Source organism: Barbatula barbatula (assembly GCF_947034865.1).
Source record: "Barbatula barbatula genome assembly, chromosome: 23".
NCBI classification, from domain to species: Eukaryota; Metazoa; Chordata; class Actinopteri; order Cypriniformes; family Nemacheilidae; genus Barbatula; species Barbatula barbatula.
This window is the reverse complement of record NC_136786.1, coordinates 11,176,482-11,197,318: the sequence shown is the minus strand read 5'-3', so window position 1 is coordinate 11,197,318 and position 20,837 is coordinate 11,176,482. Positions and strand designations below refer to the sequence as shown.

Below are 20,837 nucleotides of genomic sequence, written 5' to 3'. Positions count from 1 at the left end.
TCATTTACTCAACATCATGGTCCAAAAGTTTGTGTAATAAATTCTTTAAATAATTGATCTTTTAGGGGGAATTTCTCAGCTAAATTTGTGATTAATCGAATTAATCGCCACATAATGTAATTAATTAATAAAAAATTGTAATTGCTTCACAGATTTTACAAAGTTGTTTATATAATCTGTTTCTCTCAAATTATTTTCTGCTGATGCCACTTAAGCATGAAAGTGAAAGTGACCTATATGTCAGTGATGGTGAAACATACCTGAAATGTGACCTCTGCATTTAACCCATCCAGAGAGTAGTGAACACACACAGCCAGTCGTGAGTGGGCAGCTATCACTACAGTGCCCGGGGAGTAAGTGGGGGTAAGCTGGCTTGCTCAAGGGCACCTCAGTCGCTACCTGCCGGCCCTGAGAATTGAGCTGGCAACTTTGTGGTCATGAGTCCGACTCTCTAACCACTAGGCCACGACTGCATCGTAGGCTTTTGGACGTTTCTGACCGATAGCGAACAGCCACCCAGACATTGTTTTACGCGCATTCAGTCTGCCTACATTTCTCTTTGAAAAGGCTGTTACATTATGAAACGCATCTAGTTACACAAGTAAAACAGTTTGCAGTGATAATTTAAGAGCACACTGTTCAAGTTCACATTAGAAATGATCATGATCAAATGATCAAACAATGCAAGCACACACACAACCAATCGTGGTCTTTTTCTAAGACTATCCGAACAAACAAGCTCTTTCAGAAGAAGGAGAATGATCATTGTCTGTCGCCATATCCAGTCCAACATGCAGCAGCAATGTCTAAACTCCTGTCTTCTCGTTCCCTTGAGCTCTGCCTTAATAGATGAACGCTGTCAGGACAGTCCCATAGAAACAAACACTTTTCAGCCACACTGCTCTTTCCCTATGCCACGGCCAATTCCCTTGTTTCTGGATCAATATGTTTTGATGGATTCTCACTCTAGAGACGGATATTGTGTGCACTGCCATTACAGACCCGGATCAGTAAGAGGGCAGTTAGCCCAACATGGGTCCAACTCTTTTCTGGGCCTCTGGCTTCACACCACTATCAGTCTGATTAGACGTAATCTTTCAGTGCTTCCTCCGCTGGGCCGATCTGTTCTTCTTATTAGAAAGAGGGATTGAGGGTTTGGGAAAATGGAAGCCAGATCAAGAAGGGACAGCATGTTGCTTTGGAGTTATACTTCGTGTTCTTGAGCACATGTACATTTAGTGTTGACTGTGTGAGATTTGGTTTTGGGATTGTTTCATATTTTAACTTGAATAATTATTTTCTTTTTTACTTTTACACATTGGATGTAATTGGATTACAACAGACATATCATTTTTGTGTATCTTTGGAAATGTAAGTGAAGGTTTTGCTTCAGTATCTTTTTGTGGATGCCGTTACAATGTTTTTTTTAACATTTTCATTAATAGGATAATTTACCCAAAAATCACCCTCAAGATGATCTAAATCTTTAAAAAAAGATTTGTTCTGTTAAACGCACACACAAAAAACATATTTTGAAGAATAAATAGTTGTGGGGCACCATTGACTGCCATAGATATTTTTGTCGTAGTATGGAAGTCAATAGTGCCCCATAACTGTTTGTATACAAATATTCGTCTAAATATATATTTTTGTGTTCAACGACAAAATATAGACCGGGGGAGTCTATCCCTTAAGCAGCATATGTTTTCTATTTTTTAAAACCATGATCATAGCTTTAATAATATATAATCATCATAGTAACACTGCAAATTATTCAGTAATTCAAATTATTCAATGCTATTGTATGTATGCTATATATATACATATACAGTATATACATACTGTATATATTGATAAGTTATTTTTACCGTTTTGTGGATTCTTGCAGAAAAATATAAGCTGTTACAAGAGAAAATACAAGATCTTTATGAATCTTTATCTTTATTCTTTTCATTCTGTAAAAGTAATTTGTGTTTTTATGCCAAATATCCCCTTAATGTCATTGAAAAGTGTATTTGTTTTATGGAAATGGCCATTTAAGGAGCAGCGAGGTGCTGGCGTGACTTAAACCGCTCAAGGGTATTGTGAGTGAAGAGTTGTTCAGCCATTTAAAAGTGTGTTTTGATCCTGGGGGATCCCATTTCACAGACACGCCGGGGTTTCAGATCAGTTTGTCGGTTGCCTTGTCGCTTAGAGAGAGGGCTGATGGGAAAACGGTGTGAGCCATTAGTGAATCTAACACGAAAAGGAGAGCGAGATAGAGTTAGAGAGGACAACAGGTTTTCATGCTGAGTCAATGGGTATATGGACTCCCATGATTCCTAGCACAGGGATCCTGCTGGACACAAGCCGTTTAACTGGTTCTCCATTTTATACGGCATAAAACACAAAAACAAAAAGCGAAATAAGAACTATTGATCCTTTGTGCAAGGAATGCTGGATAAAAACAGATATACAGTGACTCAAAAATGTATTTGTACATTATAGCAACACTTAAAAATGTATGTTCCATTATAACAAACAACATGTTTATGGGTATATTGGATTGTTAAACTTTTGATAAATCTTAAATTTGACGTGTATATTCTCAGATCTTCCAGAATACATCTATAATTAAAATCTACATTAAAAGGCATAACAAAGTAATACAATGACATTCAATTTGAGACTAAGATGAAATGCTGGCAGACAGTGGTTTTGTGCCTCAATAACCCAACATCGTGCACACTTAAAACAGCAAGATTAAGCACATGTCACGCTGGTTTGTCAGAGGTCTTTGTTGTCATCCTTTGAGTGCTTAATTGATTTTGTTGCATTCTTTATGTCAATGTTCAAAGTGAAATGACAATTGGCATCTTGTAGTATTTTCTGTTAAAAAGATTTCTTCTATATGACAAATTTGTTTGTTTCTCATTTAAAATACTGTTGTTTGGGCTCATTAGTTTGGGCATTAAATAGTGTGTTGTAAATCAAATAAAAAAGCAATGAAAAAAGCCAAACAAAAATGGAATCAGCAGAGCTTTTCACAGTGGAAATGTTTCACATTAAAACCTTCAATTTTATCCCAACAAATATAAACGAATTAAAAACATTCTTTATTCCTTTTTTAAACATTTTGTCTCATTATTCAATTCTGCGATGTCAGTTCATTCACGATTTAGAAACTGATGTCAAAATGTCAAGTCAACAACAGCAGTGTTGGCCACCTTGTGGTTTACTTTACTTTTTAAATATTTTGCCCAAAAAAGAAAATGATTATTTCATACCTTATGTTCCTCCAAACACATTGAACTTTGTGGAATAACTCATTTCATGGAGATATTTAGTAAAATGTATCTTTACCATACAACTAAGGCAGAAGTATATAATTATTCATTGCGATTAACAATTGAAATGTTATTTAATCATTTAGATACGAATCCATTGATTTTTTTACATGTTAAAGCAAACCATTCTTTGTTTTTTGTAGAGATGCACCAATACTAAATTTCTCCACCTACACTGTCAGCAGAGTGATATCTGCCGATACTGATTCTGAAGATTAAATGAATATTTCTTAACTTTCTGTTAATTCATATAATGACTAATAATATTAAACATCAAACCGGTCATAGTTTCTTACATTTTCTATCAAAAAAGTGGCTTTAGTGGCCAAAACTGATTATTTGCCAATATATCGGTGCATCTCTAGATTCACAAACTCGTTGAGGAAACAACATCTGAGTGGAAAGTCTCTTTTCTGTGATTCCCAGACAAAGTACCAGATTACCCCAAAAAACTGTAATAAATGTTATTACGAGTTATGATAATGTATCTGTTTGTGAGTGGGAGAGAGAGAGAGAGAGAGAGAGAGAGAGAGAGGGAGCGGGAGAGAGAGGGAGAAAAAGAAAGAAATTGCTGACTGGTGAGAAAGAGGAGACATCTGTCTGGTAGATCTTTTAAACTGTATCACAGATGGTTTTTTTATATAGAGGTAATGGTGCTTCAAAACAGTGACTCAAAAGAATAATGGACTGGTCCCCTGTGAGAAAGAGTAGCTTTTTTACTGTGCTGTACTGTCCATGTTTAAAATGTATGTTAAAGAGATATTTGTATATAAATAAAGAGACCTTCTTAAACGTTCTGTTAATTCTCATGTTTTATCTTTCAGTCTTTACTGGTGGCTCAGCAGCTGGCATCGGCTGTTAGTGGAGTGATGTCTGGAGGAGCTCCGGGTCTCAATCAGCCCATTCTGATCCCCTTTAATGCTGGTGGGCATCTGGGTGGGCAGCAGGGCCTGGTTCTTTCTCTACCCACTGCTGCCAACATACAGAGTCTGGTGGCAGCCGCAGCTGCTGGTGGCATCATGACGCTCCCCCTACAGAACCTGCAAGGTAAAAGTCCCTTCTGATACAGTGTGTTAGTGTCCAGTTTCCTTATTCGGTTCTTGAATATGAAAATAAGAGAGAGAAAATGTTTTTCTTGATTTTTGAATAATAATAATAATAAAAATTCAGACAAGCTACAGAAATGTGTCCAAATGTGTTCAATACACAAGACACTTAATGTTACAACAGTTGTTTTTGGAAGTCGCTAAAGTAGTGCAGTCCCAAGATACCATTACCCAACACAAACACAGCATGTGTTTAAGAAACAAGCTTTAAGTGAGAACGGCTGAGAAAATCTAGGCGGGCAAAGTAGTTCGCGTTCATTACAGGTCAACGTTTTGCAACGAAGCTCAAAAGCACTTTATGGCTCTTTCTTCTTTCGGTAGGATTATTCACAAGCACGCTTGTGTCTTCTCCACTGTATCTCCATTACTGCTCCTCCCTCTGTCCGCGAGTCTGTAGCCTACTTCTCCTTTGCCTTTTAAACTTTAATGCACAAATGTTCTCTTTTGATCATAGTTGTAAATGGTTTTCATTTTAATGTTTAAAACATTGTCTCTTTATACCATTAGATTGAGGGGTGGAAGGGGGAAGACGTCTGTCATAAATCTTAGATGAGGTGCCTTCACTAATGCCTGACTAAAAAATGATAGGTTATAAATTTGAGTGCATGTAAAATAGCACGTTTTCCTTTTCGAGCTAGGAGACCAGAGATTAAAATAATGCATGGGCAAGAAAAAAGTTGCCCTAAAGTGAAGAGATGGATGGACGGTTGGCTAAAATCGTGGGATGAAGAGGGAAAATATGCCTCTAATGGACACAAGCATGCATAAATAACAACACGCATCGGAGAACGGGTGGGCTTTTAATAAACACTCGCATGGGCAAAATAAATATCTCAAAAAATTCCCCTGTCCATTCAGAATATCTTATTCACAATAAATGTGCCTGAGGGGCTTGTCCTACCTTTCTGGAACTCTAAATTGGAAGTAGAAAGAGGTTACTGGATATGTTTTAGTACATTGGCCCAACACAAATGGTACATTGATTGTCTCTCCTTAACATCTGATTACATTTTTTTATGCCTTGTGAGAAATAATGTCGAAAAAGATCTTTGTTTCTAATTTCTGAATCCAGATTTGTTTGATATTCAATTTAGGAGAAACTTTTCTGTACAATACTGTGGGTTCAAAGTGCACCTATTGAAGAGTCCACTTTGCCTGCATATTTCATTTAATGTCTAAAATTTAAATGTAAATCTTTTGAACAATTTGATGCAAAGAAGGTTGTGACTTAACTTGTGTTTAAGCTGTTGAGTAAACGAGACAAAGTGATTTTTTTTACTTTGGGACCCCACGGTTTGTTAGAACATCCCTGAGAATTTAAAGGGACAGTTCTTGAATTGTTTAGTCATCCTCATGTCATTTCAAAGGACTTTCTTTCTCCTGCAGAACACAAATGAAGACATTTTAAGGAATGTTGGTAACCAAACAGCATTGGTCCCCATTGACTTCCCTTGTCTGGACACAAAACCACATTTCTCAAAATGTCTTATTTTGTGTTCCACAGAAGAAAGAGTCATACAGGTTTTGAATTAAATTAAGTTGAATAAATCATAACATAATTTTTATTTTTCCATCTTGTGCACAAATTTTGAATATTCATATTATCTAAGGTGCAAAAACAGAGAGACCATCCAGACTTAATAAAAAGTAAAAGAAAAGTTAAGTCAGAACCTCTGGTCTCTTAGGGCACACGTCATGTGACATTAAATAATATAACTGTGTCTGCTCTCCCTATGGCCAATCACAAACTCCCACAATCCCTCCCAATCCTGTGCTATCATCCCCTCCATTGACAGAGAGGTGCTGTCCCAGCACTTCTGCCAGACGGCCTTAGTCGAGCCCCAGGCCTGATTAATCACAACCTGTAAAGATCTCCACCTGAGGCAACCAAAAATGACACATGTGCTCATATACTATATGTTCAAATGAACTTAGCTCACATGTTCACATCTGTTAGGATTAGCTGAAGCAGACCACTTAATTTTTTTTACTGTAGTACTCACACTACTGAGGTTTCTCTATCAACCTTCTTTATAAAAGGTAAGCATACAAGGAAATGCATATATGACACATACATACAGTCACACAGTTTTAATGCTGTAGTTCATGTACATGTTAATGCTCACATCTTCAAATGACAAGATGACACCATCCACTTCTGGTACACAGAAGTCTCACAGCGTCTCAACACTGATGAATGGTCGTCACGGCGACGGGGCAGCTTCATAAAGTTTGGCACGGTCGTCTAAATAAAAGCCAGCGCTTGCGTTACCCGGCGCTCATTTTAAACCCTGGCGCCGCTCTAGCTTGTTATTTTGTCAGGAAGATTAATGTCTGGACATGTCAAGTAAAGAAAGTAAATTCCCCCTTGAACACCATGTGTACGATTCCAGCCGTAGCTTGAATAGAATATGAATCAGCCTCATGTTTGTTTGTTTGTCCATCTGCCTGTGAGCACAGCGTCGTAGAATAAAGAACGCACTGGAAATTATAACGTGCACATACGCAAGGTGATGCGAAAGTCTGTTTTCTGTGCCACAAATAACATTGTTTGATTCTGTATGGAGTTGATGTGAAACTTAATGATATGATTTCGCTCTTTTGAAAATTACAAATCCCTCTGTTCTGCGTTCCATCTGTATTCTGTCTCATAACAAAGCAGATGACAGAATCTACATCTTCTCACATCAAAGTGTCTTTCAATAAGGTGCGGAACGAAAATAACATCTACGGGGTTGCTCATCATCTCGGAAACCCTCAAAACAGGCCTCGCGGAAAACATAAGGGTAACCGTCAGATCATGAAATAACTGACTTTTCATGACCCATGTAAAGGCTTTTTGGAAACAGCCTTGTAATACGCCTTATTTTCCCTAAAGAGACGTAAGGCAAATGAAAGATCAGCGCTACATTGTCAGCCTACTTTGAGTTAATGCAGAACAAATGTAGACTTGGACTCTTTCATATTCATATTGTAAGCTGCCTGATCGGTGCACATCAGAACCTGCAGTGTAGCGTGTAGGGGATGAGCTCGAGGGGGTGGGTAGGGATCGTGGAGTGCATTCTCTTTGCAGGAAACATAAAACGGCACTCGGGGATGAGGAGTAATTGCCTGCGTTTCCCTGCACTCGTAGGCTAATGAGAAGCCGTGTTGGCTCTAATCACAATACCGCTCCTCTTGTCTCAATAAAAGAGCATTTGTTGTCTCGCAGGAATTGCTCTCCCGTCATATCGGGGCAAGTCTTTAGATTGAGTACTGACACAGTCGCGCAAACTCGAAGCAGCTAACTCAGTCTAACTGAAAGTAGCCGACTCAAATAGAAACTTTAGACCTTAAGGGTGATAAAGTTTACTAGACAATAGAAAGCTCATAATTTGTTAGCGAAGTGTTTGTAACTACGAACTCTCGCTGTATTAAAAATATCACAGGCGAAAGTTGATTTGAGAAAGTTTAGTTATACAGTCAATACTTGCCGAAGGAAAGCAATTCCGTCGCAGCTAATGGTGCAGCTCTTTATTCGTTTTATGAGTTTATAAGTCTCCCGACAAGCTGGTAAAGATCGAGACACTTTATAAACTTTATAACATCTGCTGTCCGTGGTGCTGAAGTGCACTGTTTGTGTACGGTGTAGACATCATTAAATGATACTCCATTATGAGTTTATAAAAGGAGGAAGAAGAGAGAGACAGGGAGATAAATTGTTACCTGTATTTATGTGTTTGTGTGCTATCAAAATAAATAAATAAAAACATTGCGAGCTATGCGCCAGGAAATTGTTTTGATCATTCATAAGTCATTGAAAAGATTTGAACCAAGAATGTATTAATGTATCTTGGTAAAGTTTGACTTTGCCTTACAGCATTTTAACCAATTAACCTTTTATTAGTTAAACTTAGTGAAGCTCTATTGATTTTATTTTCATTTTCTTTAAATTATTGGAGACATCTGGTGATTTGTTATTGAAAATAAGCCTATGGACCATAGAATTGCATTAAATGTACAGCCACAAGACGTAAACATTTTAAAAGTTAACATAATAGTAGTGAGGAAAAATCTTGCTTCTTAACTGGTGTCATGACTATGTAAATTTAGTAAACTCAAGGATACTCTCAAGAATCTTTAAAAGAAAAATGTTAATGTTAATGTTTTGTTAAGCATTGTTAATGCATAAACCTGAAGTTCATCCACCACGGAAAGTATATAGAAATGTATTAGACCTGACAGCTTAAATAACATGCATGCCTTCTACAGATGCGTTAATATAAATCATTGTTTTAAGAAAAATATATACTTTATGATTCTGCCTTTTACCCTCTCCAGAATGCCTTATAGACATACTGTATAAAAGATGGATTTTTGTCTTTGTTAATTGATTACATATGACACAAATTGAAAACTTTCAGGCTTTTTATGAACAATACTTCATTGGACACGCATTGTTAATACAAATGGTGAGCAGCAGTTTGAAATTTTCCATTGTAACAATACACAAACAAACAAAAGATGAAAAGAAAAAAGTCCATAAACTTATACAGTAGTCAGGTTTTTCAAATGTCTATACTGTCTGTTCTCTGTTAGTTTCATAAAAGGTTTTCTAAAAATCATAAGACACACTTCAAGTGGAAAATGTATACAAAGTATGTTTTTGATCAAATAAGTAAAATACGGCTAAACTTGAGGTCATCTCTGTTAACCATTGAGAAGCTGTAGGACAATAACATCCAAGAGACACAGATTTAGTAGCAGTCCTTTTTGTTTTGTGACATTTGAAATATAGGTGATATATACGTAACTTGGGATCAAGATCTTTACCAATAATCTGATCTGTTATCGCTACAATTTTTACCTACCTTCAGACATTAAATGTAAAAATGGATCTTATCTTTTCACTCTGTCCTCTCTCAGATTAGCTAGGTATTCCTTAGCACTATGCCTTCTGCATTGTCCTTTAATGTTTTAAGTCGGAGGTAGTTGTAAAAGCGAGAGAGAGACTCACATTAAATAAATAAGAGTGATAAAATTGCTGAAGCCCTCATACATTTCAAAGCTAATGTGACTAGCAATGCGCTAGCAGCACCTGCACAAAGACAGCAGTGGTAATTTGATTGATTTGTTGTGACAGGAGCGGAGTAATTGAGAGTGAGAGGTTGTGTATGTGTGTGAGGGGGTTACACCACATGTTCTTCAAGGCAATCCAGAAAAAGACAAAGATTCTCATCTCACATGCTCTTTGGATATTGTTCCGTTTTCTTTTATTTCCCTGTGAGCGTGATGCTGGTTGACTGCATGTGACAGCGGGTTAGCCACAAAAATAACACAAATCGTAATGTACACACACGTACACAGGGATGTTGGCCCACACGTATCCCCGAAACGTTGTAAAGGTTAAACATCACACAAATACAAATATTCACATCACATTCAAAATAAACATCAGCATTTGCACAATGTAAAAATAACGTTTTGATATCATTGCTTAAGCCACTTTAATGCAGTAGCTTACATGAAAAAAATTACATTTGACTTGCGAGAATCTTAAGGATATCTTTCAGTTTACTGGTTCTGGTTCTTTTGAAGATGTAGATTTAATGTAGATTCGGTTGAGTAACAGTCTTTGATGTCGTAACAAAAACGTTTACATATATTTTACTTTGTATGTTTGTAACACAGCTGTATGTTGTCTTTTTGCGTTTTCACATAAAACAAAGAAAAACAACATATTATTTATCCTTTTTTATCATAGTTAGCATCATCAGCATGTATTCATACAGTACATATCGTTTCTCTCTATATGATTATTGAAGACTTAATCTCAATATGTGAAAGCAGTTCCAGCTTCACCGGTCCTTCATGTAAAACGTTAAGGGCGTGGAATGTCCTTCGAGTGTCAGGTAAAATCGAGCTGTTAATGTTTGACACATCGGTGGCGTTTGTCATCTTGGAAAGTCTTCACCAGCTGTCTGTCCTGCCACATGCTGTTCTGTCCTCCATGACTGGTGGCACTGTCATTCTCTTTAAACTGTGAAAAGAGAAACATCCTCAGAGAGAGCGGGTGTGAAGGAAGATTGGAAAAGACAATAATAATGGTAATCGGATATGGCTTTGTCCGTTTCGATCGGGAAGGCCACATCTCTTCGGCCCTCCCGCGGTTGAAACGAATAAGACACGTGCACTCCATCTAAGCCGGGACGCGCAGGCCTATATATACAGCATGGGTCTGTGATTCTGCCGGGATTTAGCTTCCATCCGCTCATCCATGTTCGATACATATTTTATGGTAATTGCATCAGTCTGCAAATAATTGGGAAGTGCCCGTAATTTTTTTTAAGGAGTAAACTGGCAGTTTTCTCTCGCGATGAAGAACTGGTGCAGAGAGGCCTGAAATAACTTAAGCCTCTGAAAACTAGCATTAAATTAAAGCTATCGTTTAGCGCTCGCTCCCGCCTCGAGCCCCCGCATAGGCTAGAGCAACATCTGAAGCAAAGCTACGCGCTGACGGAGTCCAGAACTGCACCCATGCTCACTCAGATATGTAATGAATGAATGAGTAGGTGGGTGTTGGAATAAGGGATCAACATACATCCCTCAAAGTGCTCAGGACATACCGGTGTAAAAAAGGACATAAATGAGGTGAAAGAGCAAGTGGGAGAAAAGCAAGAGTCCTCAAAATAAGAAATAATACACAAAACAAATTTTTTTTTCTGATGGAAATGTGGAAGGTGCTTGCCATGCAAAAGCGACCGTCAGGATGTTGTGGATGGTCGCCATGGCAATTACATTTTTTTAGCCATTTTGTAATGTGCTTTTGTAATATTTTTATTTATTCATTTATTTATTTTTAAGTTTAAGTCAATTTAGTTTTTAACGGAATAAAGTTTTTTATTGAAGTAGCTTTCAAATATATTTTCATTAATTTATGTGAGTATTATTTGTATTAATTTATATGAATATTATTTTGATAAAAAAAATTTCAGCAGTTTTTGTGCTTTTTTCATATTATTATTTATTCGTATATATTTTATAAGAATGTATTTCTAGAATCATTTATCCCTCGAACACAGAGGATGCCTATACCCGACGAACCCAGTGAAACATCAGACCTCCTCTGTCATTTATAAGGCGTGGGAAATGTCCTATTGGGCAATTCAACCGTGCTGAAATAGTGAGATTATAACACCTAGTCCTATTAATCGAATCATATTTTATTCATTCTTGTTTCTATATAAGTTTAAAGTCATTCAGTTTTTAAGTTTATTTCATTTATTTTTATCTTTTTTTAATTTTCTGTTACTTTAAGTGCCTCAGTTTACGCTTATTTAAATTTGCATAGGCAACATTTTCACTTAGTTTTTCAAATAATATTTCGGACAATATTTTATTGGATTTCAGTTCCATAAATATCTTAATAGTTTTACGTTTAGAACATTATAATAATAACAAAATGTTTGTGCCGTTTTCGTGCCGTGTCCAATACAGCACAAAGACAGATAACAAACACGTCACTCAATTGTGTTTATCAAACAAGATCATTACCTTAAAAGGTGTGAAGCCCTTGATGTTTTCATGGGTTCAAACCAACCCAAGCTCTTCAGCACAGACCATCAGCATATTCCTTAACTAATTTTCAGTCCAAACTCCTAAATCTTATTAAACTTCCCGCATAAAGAGGACCTTTTCACAGGATTTCTGATGTTGAACTCTGAATATGGAAATTGATTAGTGATTTACATGGTCAGTGAGGGGAGCATGAACTGACGAAACATCGTGAATGAAATATTACAGTAAGAGCATGCAGGAGAAGAGAGAGAGAAAAAGAGAAAGAAATGATAATCTAGGGGGACCGTTATTCCTGTCTGCATGAACTGGGTAGGGTTTTTTACATCTATCTGTGTTCTGCATGACTCGTAATGCTAATGGTAATTTCATGGGAGTAAAACAGAATGAAAATGGGGTTATCACACTCCACTGACAATGTGCGCTTGTGCGCTGTCACAGGACCTCGTAAACCATATTTCATCCTTTTGTGGGTGTGTTTGTGCAATGTCTGTGTGTCTGTGACTTATTGCTTTAACTTTCTAGCAATTTACTAAGAACGTAAGGTGTTGAAGAAACAGGAGAGTATGAAAAATGATAATAATTATTTATATTTGTGGATGGAAGTGAGATAGAAGCAAAATATATTTTGGAGCCCTAAATGGGATGGTTTTATTTCATTTTAAGTGAAAACATCATATTTTGGAAAAGCATTTCACCCCTCCGAGAAGTCGAAGCTCGGCATTGTTAAAACGCACTGGGAAGTTTTAAAGAAAGTCATAAGGTGTAGGTGTTCGGAGGTATTTTGCTCTGCCCACTTACGACTCATTTTGTCGATAAAGTACAGTGAAATCTACAAATGAAAACAAGTGTATTGAATGTCCAAAACAATCAATAGCAGCCTAGCAGCTTATCATTGTCGACTTACAAGCAAATCAATATAAAACCGCCATGATTCTGGCTTCGTCATTACGGTCGTGCCTTTCAGTCAATATCTAAAGAATCAACCTATCAATACACATCACCTGGTGTTTTAATACGGGTGCGTTCTGTAACTTCTCTCGTCCTCTTCGCTTAAGTCCCCACAGGTACAATTCAATACCCCATAAACTCTGCAAATGCATTTTAATAAGGATCGCTACGCGATCCGATAGTGAGTGACACAGGATAAGTGTTTCATTTGTCATTTCATATCAGATGGAAAGCCTAAATGTGAGAGGGTTTCGTATTTGACCCTTCGCTCGGGTGAAGGTCTGTATCTCAGATAACGGCAGCGGTCCTCCTCTCGAGGAAACACAAGCTCTTGTGGTGATTTCTAATGCGGCAGATGGTGTTGAAACCAAGCCTTTTTGGAAGCGACAGGCGGCTAAAAGCTATCTGCGGTTTCTAATTGCCGTCTCAGGCCCTAATTACATTAATTAATAGATGTGCTTTCTGGGGAAGGGGTTCGGATTCAAGGGTCTTCTGTAAGTGTTAAGGGGCCCTAAAAGGCCCCAGAGGAAGGCAGGGTGGTGTGTAATGGTCCCTGGGGGCTCCTTGCTGAAAACACAGCAGGCACATCAGAGTTGGATCATGTAGCTGGTAAGTAGACCACAGGCACAGGAGAAGAGCCGATATCGTCACAGTAAACTCTTACATTCTTCACAAACAGGACTGAGTGTTAGACACTGGTGGGGGGCAGGGTGAGCGAGTGAAATATCCTGACTATTACTAACTATTTTCTTCTCATTTATGTCTAGTTTTATTACTTTTTTCAATGTCTTTAGTTTTTTAACCTTTGTACTCTGTAAGGTACAGAAAGTACCATAAACATGTACCATGAACAAATATGATAATACCAATGTTTTTGGAAATCATTGAATACAAATTCCATTGAATTTTTATGGCACCATTGACTACAAACTATGGTACATGAATATGGCCGTCTTTCACTATATATTATATATTATATATTATATACTATATATTATAGGTATATTGTGTCATTTTTTTGCAAAGGTGCAAGTAAATAGGTGAGGTATTCACTCTTAAAAATAAAGGTGCCCCATGATGCCAGAGTTGAACCCTTTTTGTCTAAATGGTTTCATAAAGAACCTTCAACATCCAAAGAACCTTAATGTTTTACAAAAGGTTCTTTGTGGCGAAAAGATGTTCTTCAGATTATAAAAAGTTAAGAAAGAGATTGGTGAATAGTTCTTCTATGGCAGTTTTTCTCAACCTTTTCATGGTAAACCCATTTAAAGAACTGGCGCCCTCTCCCCCGTACTGTACATCGAAGATAGTTGCACTCTGAATTGTTGTTTTGGGTAGGTGCGAACACATTTCACATACGTTTAGTAGGATTAGGTGTTATAATCCCAATATTTCAAGGGTCATATTAACATATATACACGGAAAATATTATCGTTTAGACCTAATGCAATGTGTATACACGATTTAAGGTTAAAAAATGCTGTATTTTCCACATACCGTGTGGATATTTTACAAAGCTCATTGCTCTGAAAAGGGAGGTGTGCTATGATGCGTAGTGATTGGTCAACACTGCAAGCGTGTGACGGAAATGTAACGCCTCTTATCATATTTGGAACATCAGGTTTCAAAGCAATTGTACTAACAGGTACGCCCACCTTGCTTGTGTAAACATTTAGGTGGACAAATCATACCACGAACTGACATAGATTTGTGGGGGTGGGGTTACACGAGACATTTCAGGCAGGTCTGGGTGAGCATTCGCTTTTTATATAGAATGCATCTTTTGCTCCGACACTTCAATTTTTTACGTGTCTAATTCATGCATGGGCAACTTAGAGTATAACACACCAAGACACAGAAAAACACGTATTTGCGCCATATGACCCCTTTAATTTATATGATCTACCTGTTTCTTAAGGTGATGTAGAGGCAATTGCTGCTGCTTCCTGTATGGCCATTTGCCTACGTTGTAGAAAAAAGCTTTTGCGCGCAGCCTAAAATTGCACTGCGCAGGACCTACAATGAGTCTTTGTGGACCCTCAAGCGCGCAGCTTCAGATAGAACATTACACTCCGTTAATTTACTGGGTTTCGGGGGAACCGTCGAGCCCCACCTGCAGTACCTCTGCGCCCCCCTGGTTAAGAACCAATGTTCCATGTCATTGCTACGAAGAACCTTTTAAGCATCTTTATTTTTAAGAGTGTATGGGTAAAAAAATCTAGCATTATGCCTTACAGTTTTTCCATTGCATACTTCTTTCCATACTTCTTTTCAATTGCATACTTCTATATGGTTTGTACAGTATACAGTAGCGGCCAAAAGTGATGTCTGGGGAGACATATTTATTACATTTTTCCTTTAATGCCCCCTCAGGTTTGATGAAACCATCAAAATGAGATGTAAACTTTACCTACACCTTTAAGGTAATTATTGGACAAAATTATTTAGCAACTCAGTCTATCAAAGAATATGGCTTTTATTATAATATCGTCATTGTCCTTTAGAAACCTCGGATGTCCAAATTCAGTTTTTTCGGAAATGGAAAAAACACTGTACTTTTAATTAAATAATGTGTTGTCAAAGTTGACAAGCATATAAAAATGTTTGGTTGCAAAACCCAGTGACAAACCTAAAGGGTTAGTAATAATAATGACTTCACGAAATGTGGAGATACGAGGTTTCAGAAAGACAGCGATACACAAAAAATGCATTGAAAAGCAAAACTTGTAATAAAGCAAACTGTACATAGACTACAATTTTATCTGTTATCAATATTTGCTTATACCCTTTTGTGGTAACATTTTGTCATTTTCCCTGTCCTTGTTAAAGTTGCACATGTCAATTTCCCAAATGCATCTTTAATAATATATTCAAATAAAGTGTTAAGATGTCCATTATCTCAAATTGGACATCCCTTTTGGCCACTATTCTATATGGTTTAAGTAGTTAATAATAGTTTTATAGTTGAACTTGATCTGAAAATGTTTTGATGTTATTTACACTTTTTATACTTAGACTTTTGATAATGTACCACTGCCAGTGTTTTCTCTGAGAAATGATGACCTTCACTGACAAAAATGTCCCACAGCACTGCATCGGCGTAATGTGTGAACGGCCGTTGTGTATTACAGTATTTCATCATGATAAATCTCCCCTCTATGAAGCCTACGTGTGATATTAGCCATGGCAACTTCTATTTACTTTCCCAGCCGAGGCAGTTAATGTTAAAAAATGAAACAACATCCATCGGCTAATAGGAAATCCGTTTCCGCACGTCCCTGTCCATATTTCTTTCCTCTCCTTCTCTCCGTTACGCTTTCCCTTCCGTTTTTTTTCTCTGTGCTATCCAACCTCTTTTCCCCCTCTTTCTACTCATCGCGCATTGTCGGTGTCTTGCCTGAGCGAGAGGCGCGTGTGTACATTTGGGGCGCATACATTTGCCGTGATGATGTATTGTCCTGCTGAGAAGTTTCATTTACTGCGGCTGGCCTCTGCTGAACCTGTTGCTAGTCATTGAGCACGATAAGCGCATAAGTAGCGCGCCACTTCATTCATCATGTATCGCTCAGACCGCTCAAATACCTCATAGGCAATGCAGGAGAGAAACTACTAAACCGGCAGAAAGATCGCACCGCTGTTCTCAAAGAGCTGAGGTCGTATTAAACAATGTGCGAAGAGGAAGGAACCTGTGAGTTGTTTTCCCCCAAAGCATTTTACAAGGGATGTTTTGCAAATGCCTTTGGCGTGTGAAAGGGTTCAATGTATGTCAGGGACAATGCACACAAATTTGTTCTTATTTAATATTTCTGAATAACTCTCGGTGGGTGACGTTCAAGCTGTATTGGGTTTTATTAAAGAGAATTAACAATCACAAGAGGTGACTTGTCACTTAGTACTGTGTTTCAACATATGTGCTGCGCGCGGGCACAGCTCTTTCACGCTCCTCGAGACAAGCAAAAGGAATAATTCACTTTTCTTTTACACTCTCTTGGAGTGCTGGTTTTGCACTCTGAATCAGCGTTTTGGCCACGTGCGAACACATCCCGTCTCTCTTTTTTAAAGCTTAAGCAATTCTGATAGCAGGCAGAGAATAACAAAGACCGTATGATGTAGTCGCATTGTTTTTAAATCACTTCATTGTTACGGCACAGCCTCGCACCCCTGCGCTTGTCAACTTCAGGGATGCGGCCGCAGGCGGAGCAACAATGACATAAAAATATTTTTAAAAGCAGGCAGGCAGTGTGATCCTAAAAATCTCCGCGGGTTCTAAAACCAATTTCTTTAAAACCCTTCACACTCAGTGTTGCTATCGAAATGTGACTTTAAATTAGGCTGCATGATGTGGATGGGCATTCAGACAATTCGGTGCTGTTGTCCACCTTTCCGCGCTTTAAAAGTGCCCCCTCGATGTCCCCCCATGCTTTTACTGTCAGTCAAAGAGCACTCTTTCTGCCTGGCGCATCAGGGTCCAGCCGTATTGATTTTTCCACCCACTGAAACCACCTCGTGAGCATAAATTTTGCATTAGACACTAAGGGAAAGAAGGCGGGGGACGGGACCTCAAGAAGCGGGGCGCATGGGACAGTGAAGGTAGACAGGTAATGGAGAGAGAGGGAGGGAGAGAGAGAGAGAGAGAGAGAGAGAGAGAGAGAGAGAGAGAGAGAGAGAGAGAGAGAGAGAGAGAGAGAGGGAGAATGTGATCCCAGTTAAGGTTAGTCTTGGCTGTTGTCAGGACTTTGTTTGTTATAAAAGAGACGAGATATTTAAAGGGATAATTCACCCCAAAATAAAAAAGTTATCATTAATTTACCTTCCATTTATTTACAATCATTTACCTTACATTTATGTGGTTGAAAGCCACAAAAGATGATTTTTTGAGAAACGTCTGTGTAATTTGGTCTCTATACCATAAAGTCAATGGAAGTCATTCCTTAATATATCTTGGTGTTCTGCAGAAGATATAAAGTCATACAGGATTTGGGTCAAATGTTGACAGAATTTTTATTTTAGGTTGAACTATCCCTTTAAGTACAGTTTGAGTCTATACTGTAAACTATTGAAATAGCAATAACCTCACCATTCCTTTTTCCTAAATATCACATGACAGAAATACGTTTTATTCAATTGGGTTGTGAATGTTGTTTCATTTTGAGAAGCGAACATGTGGTCAGTAGCAGAAGGGAAAGCAGCTTTAAATAATCTCATCTAAAGGAACATTCGAAGGTTTTATCAGAACATTCTCTACAGTACTTTTATACAATATTCTCTCCGCAAGACAGCGCAGAATTCCCTAAATCCCCAGCAGAGACAATAGCAGTAATACACTTTGATCAGACATGCATGTCAGACAGGGGGCTTTATGGTCTGATCCCAACACGCTGTTCACTGTAACGCTATAAACACTCAGAGCCTCTCGCTGTATTCTGACCTCTTTGAAGTTTACTATCGTCTGATCCCTATCCAAATCACGGTTAGCGAATCATTTAGTAATGCCTGAGCTCTACTGTAAAGCACATTGGTTGTGATGCTGTCTGATACCTGCACTTTGTATCTGGTATTCGCATTTTCATGTGTTTTTGTCCCACTGCATGGTGGGATGCGTTCAAGGGAGGTTTTTTAAGTTGTAATGTGATCAGTGATGTAACTGTAAATATATATTCCTGGCATTTCATGCATTTATATTACTTTGTCTTATTAGATGTCTTCACATTCATCCTGTATTGTTTGATCATTTCCTTAAGCAATATACTCTTTAAATGTTGTATACCATCACCTGTTAAACATCACTCTTGTTCTCTCTTCTGTTCATGTTCTTCTCCTGACTGAATGAATGAACTCTGCGTTACTCCTTTTGCCCCGTGATTGGCCTTTAATTCACCGTGCAGCCCATGTGTGAATGTGCACGTCTTCATTTTGTCCTCAATAATATTTCTTAAGTGGGTTTCTTCATTAACGTTTAGAAAAGTGCAGTATTTCTGGCATCAGTCACTACCTCTGACAGGTTATTAACTGGATTATCATGCACTTCTACCGGTCAATATTTCAGCAGGAATTGAATATTTCTTTTTGCCACAGATTTTTAGGGTTTTTCACATCAACTAGAGAATAAAAAAAAAAAAACATTTTCATAGTCTGTAGTAAAAGGAAATAAAATTGTAACTTTTTTACACTCTTTAAATATGTAGAGTAATGGCTAGAAAGACATATTAACGGGGTAAATCACCCCGAAATGAAAATACTTTCATAATTTCCTTACCTTCTTGTCATTTCAAACATGTGGGACATATTTACTCCTTTTCTGATGAACGTTGGTAACCAAACAACATTGAACCCCATTGACTTCCATTGTATTGACACAAAGCCACTAAAACATATCTCAGAATATCGTATTTTCTGAAGAAGGGTAAATAAATGATGAAGACAAAGTAATCAGTTAGTCGTGGTGTTTAAACATTAATATGCATAATAGTTTAAATATATTTGTTCCATATTTATTTACTATATTTAAATTCTTAAAATATATTTATACACGCATTATATATTCTATATATTGAAGATTTTTAGCTAGACCTATATTAATATATGTATTTAATGCATTTACAGTATTTAAACTATATTTATTCCAAAAGGGACATTCTTTCTCTTTTGCACACAGAAAATTTGATATAGTTTGTCTGGAGATTAAAAGGCTGTGAAGTTGTCAAAAGAAAACTAAAACTTGAATCAAATCAGGACACACAAATTGTCATGTCGGTCTGGTGTACTTCCCCAGAGGGAAGGGTGTTTCATTGGGATGGACAGACAGTGCAGCGTATTAATGAGACAGGTGGATACTCTGTTTTGACCCGTACACTCACTCTTATACGAGGAACAAAAATAGTGCTATCACCCTGACGCTTCTGAGGTGCCCTCCACAGTGACCTCTGACAATCAGCCTCCGACGCACTCACGCACTTACATGCATCAAACACACGACAGGTGATTTTAACACTGGGAGTTTGTCAGAGGCAGGGGCTTTGTGCCCAGAGAGAACACACACACTTACAGACAAATGCTCACACAGGGTCGCAGAGTTGAGGCCAATGAGTTTCCGTTAAACAGAGGGGTTCCTGTGATGTGTTTTTTGAAAAAAATTGAGAGTTGGAGAAAAGAAAGAAGGAAAAAATCGCTAAATTGGAGTTGCTTCAGGTGCAGGGAGGAAGAAGAGAGCACCCATACGTCAGGCGGGTCACAGGGCCTGTCAGGATGTGCCTTGGCTTCATTTGTGAGCTTATTGAGTGAAAAGAGATGGTTGTCAGGTTTTATTCTATTGAGAAAAGGGTCTGACGGGGTTCGGATGTGAATGTTTATTTATGTTTATAAAATAAGAATGAATTAGAATGTCAGATACTAATTTACCTGTCAATTTATGGATTTGTATGACAATTTGAATGTATTATGACCTTTAAAGGGAAAGGAATGGCTTATATAAAATACACTACAGATCTAGTTGGTTTGCAAAAGGCAGTGCATTTATTAAGTGACTGAATGCTCTTACAAAAAATATTTGTGTATTTGATGTATTTGGATGAAGTCATCAGTCAAAACTGATCACATTAACCAGCCAAATACTGCTCAGTTCACATTGAAAAAGCTGACACATGCAGATGCTGATCTGTTTCCAACATTTTTCTAAATATCTTCTTTTGCGTTCTGCAGAAGAAAGAAAGTCATACAGGTTTGAAATGAAAAGATGGCGTGTAAATAATGACAGAATTTTCATTTTGAAGGTGAACTTCTATATAATATAAAGCCCAAAATCATTATTATATTAGCGAAACCTAAACTAAGCAACTCTTTGGTCCCTGAAGTCAATATAATTTTTATTGTCCAGCATTTTCCTTCAATATGTGTCTGCATT

The 20,837-nt window shown here is 37.7% G+C and overlaps 1 protein-coding gene across 1 annotated transcript in view; it reads left to right on the top strand.

The window, feature by feature from the left end:
• Positions 1 to 20,837, top strand: part of pou6f2 (POU class 6 homeobox 2) — an 83,793-nt gene that overhangs the window by 19,140 nt on the left and 43,816 nt on the right. Inside the window, exon 3 of the mRNA XM_079447616.1 lies at positions 4,151 to 4,373. Within this exon, the coding sequence (XP_079303742.1) occupies positions 4,151 to 4,373 (223 nt within the window). The remainder of the gene's footprint in view (positions 1 to 4,150; positions 4,374 to 20,837) is intronic.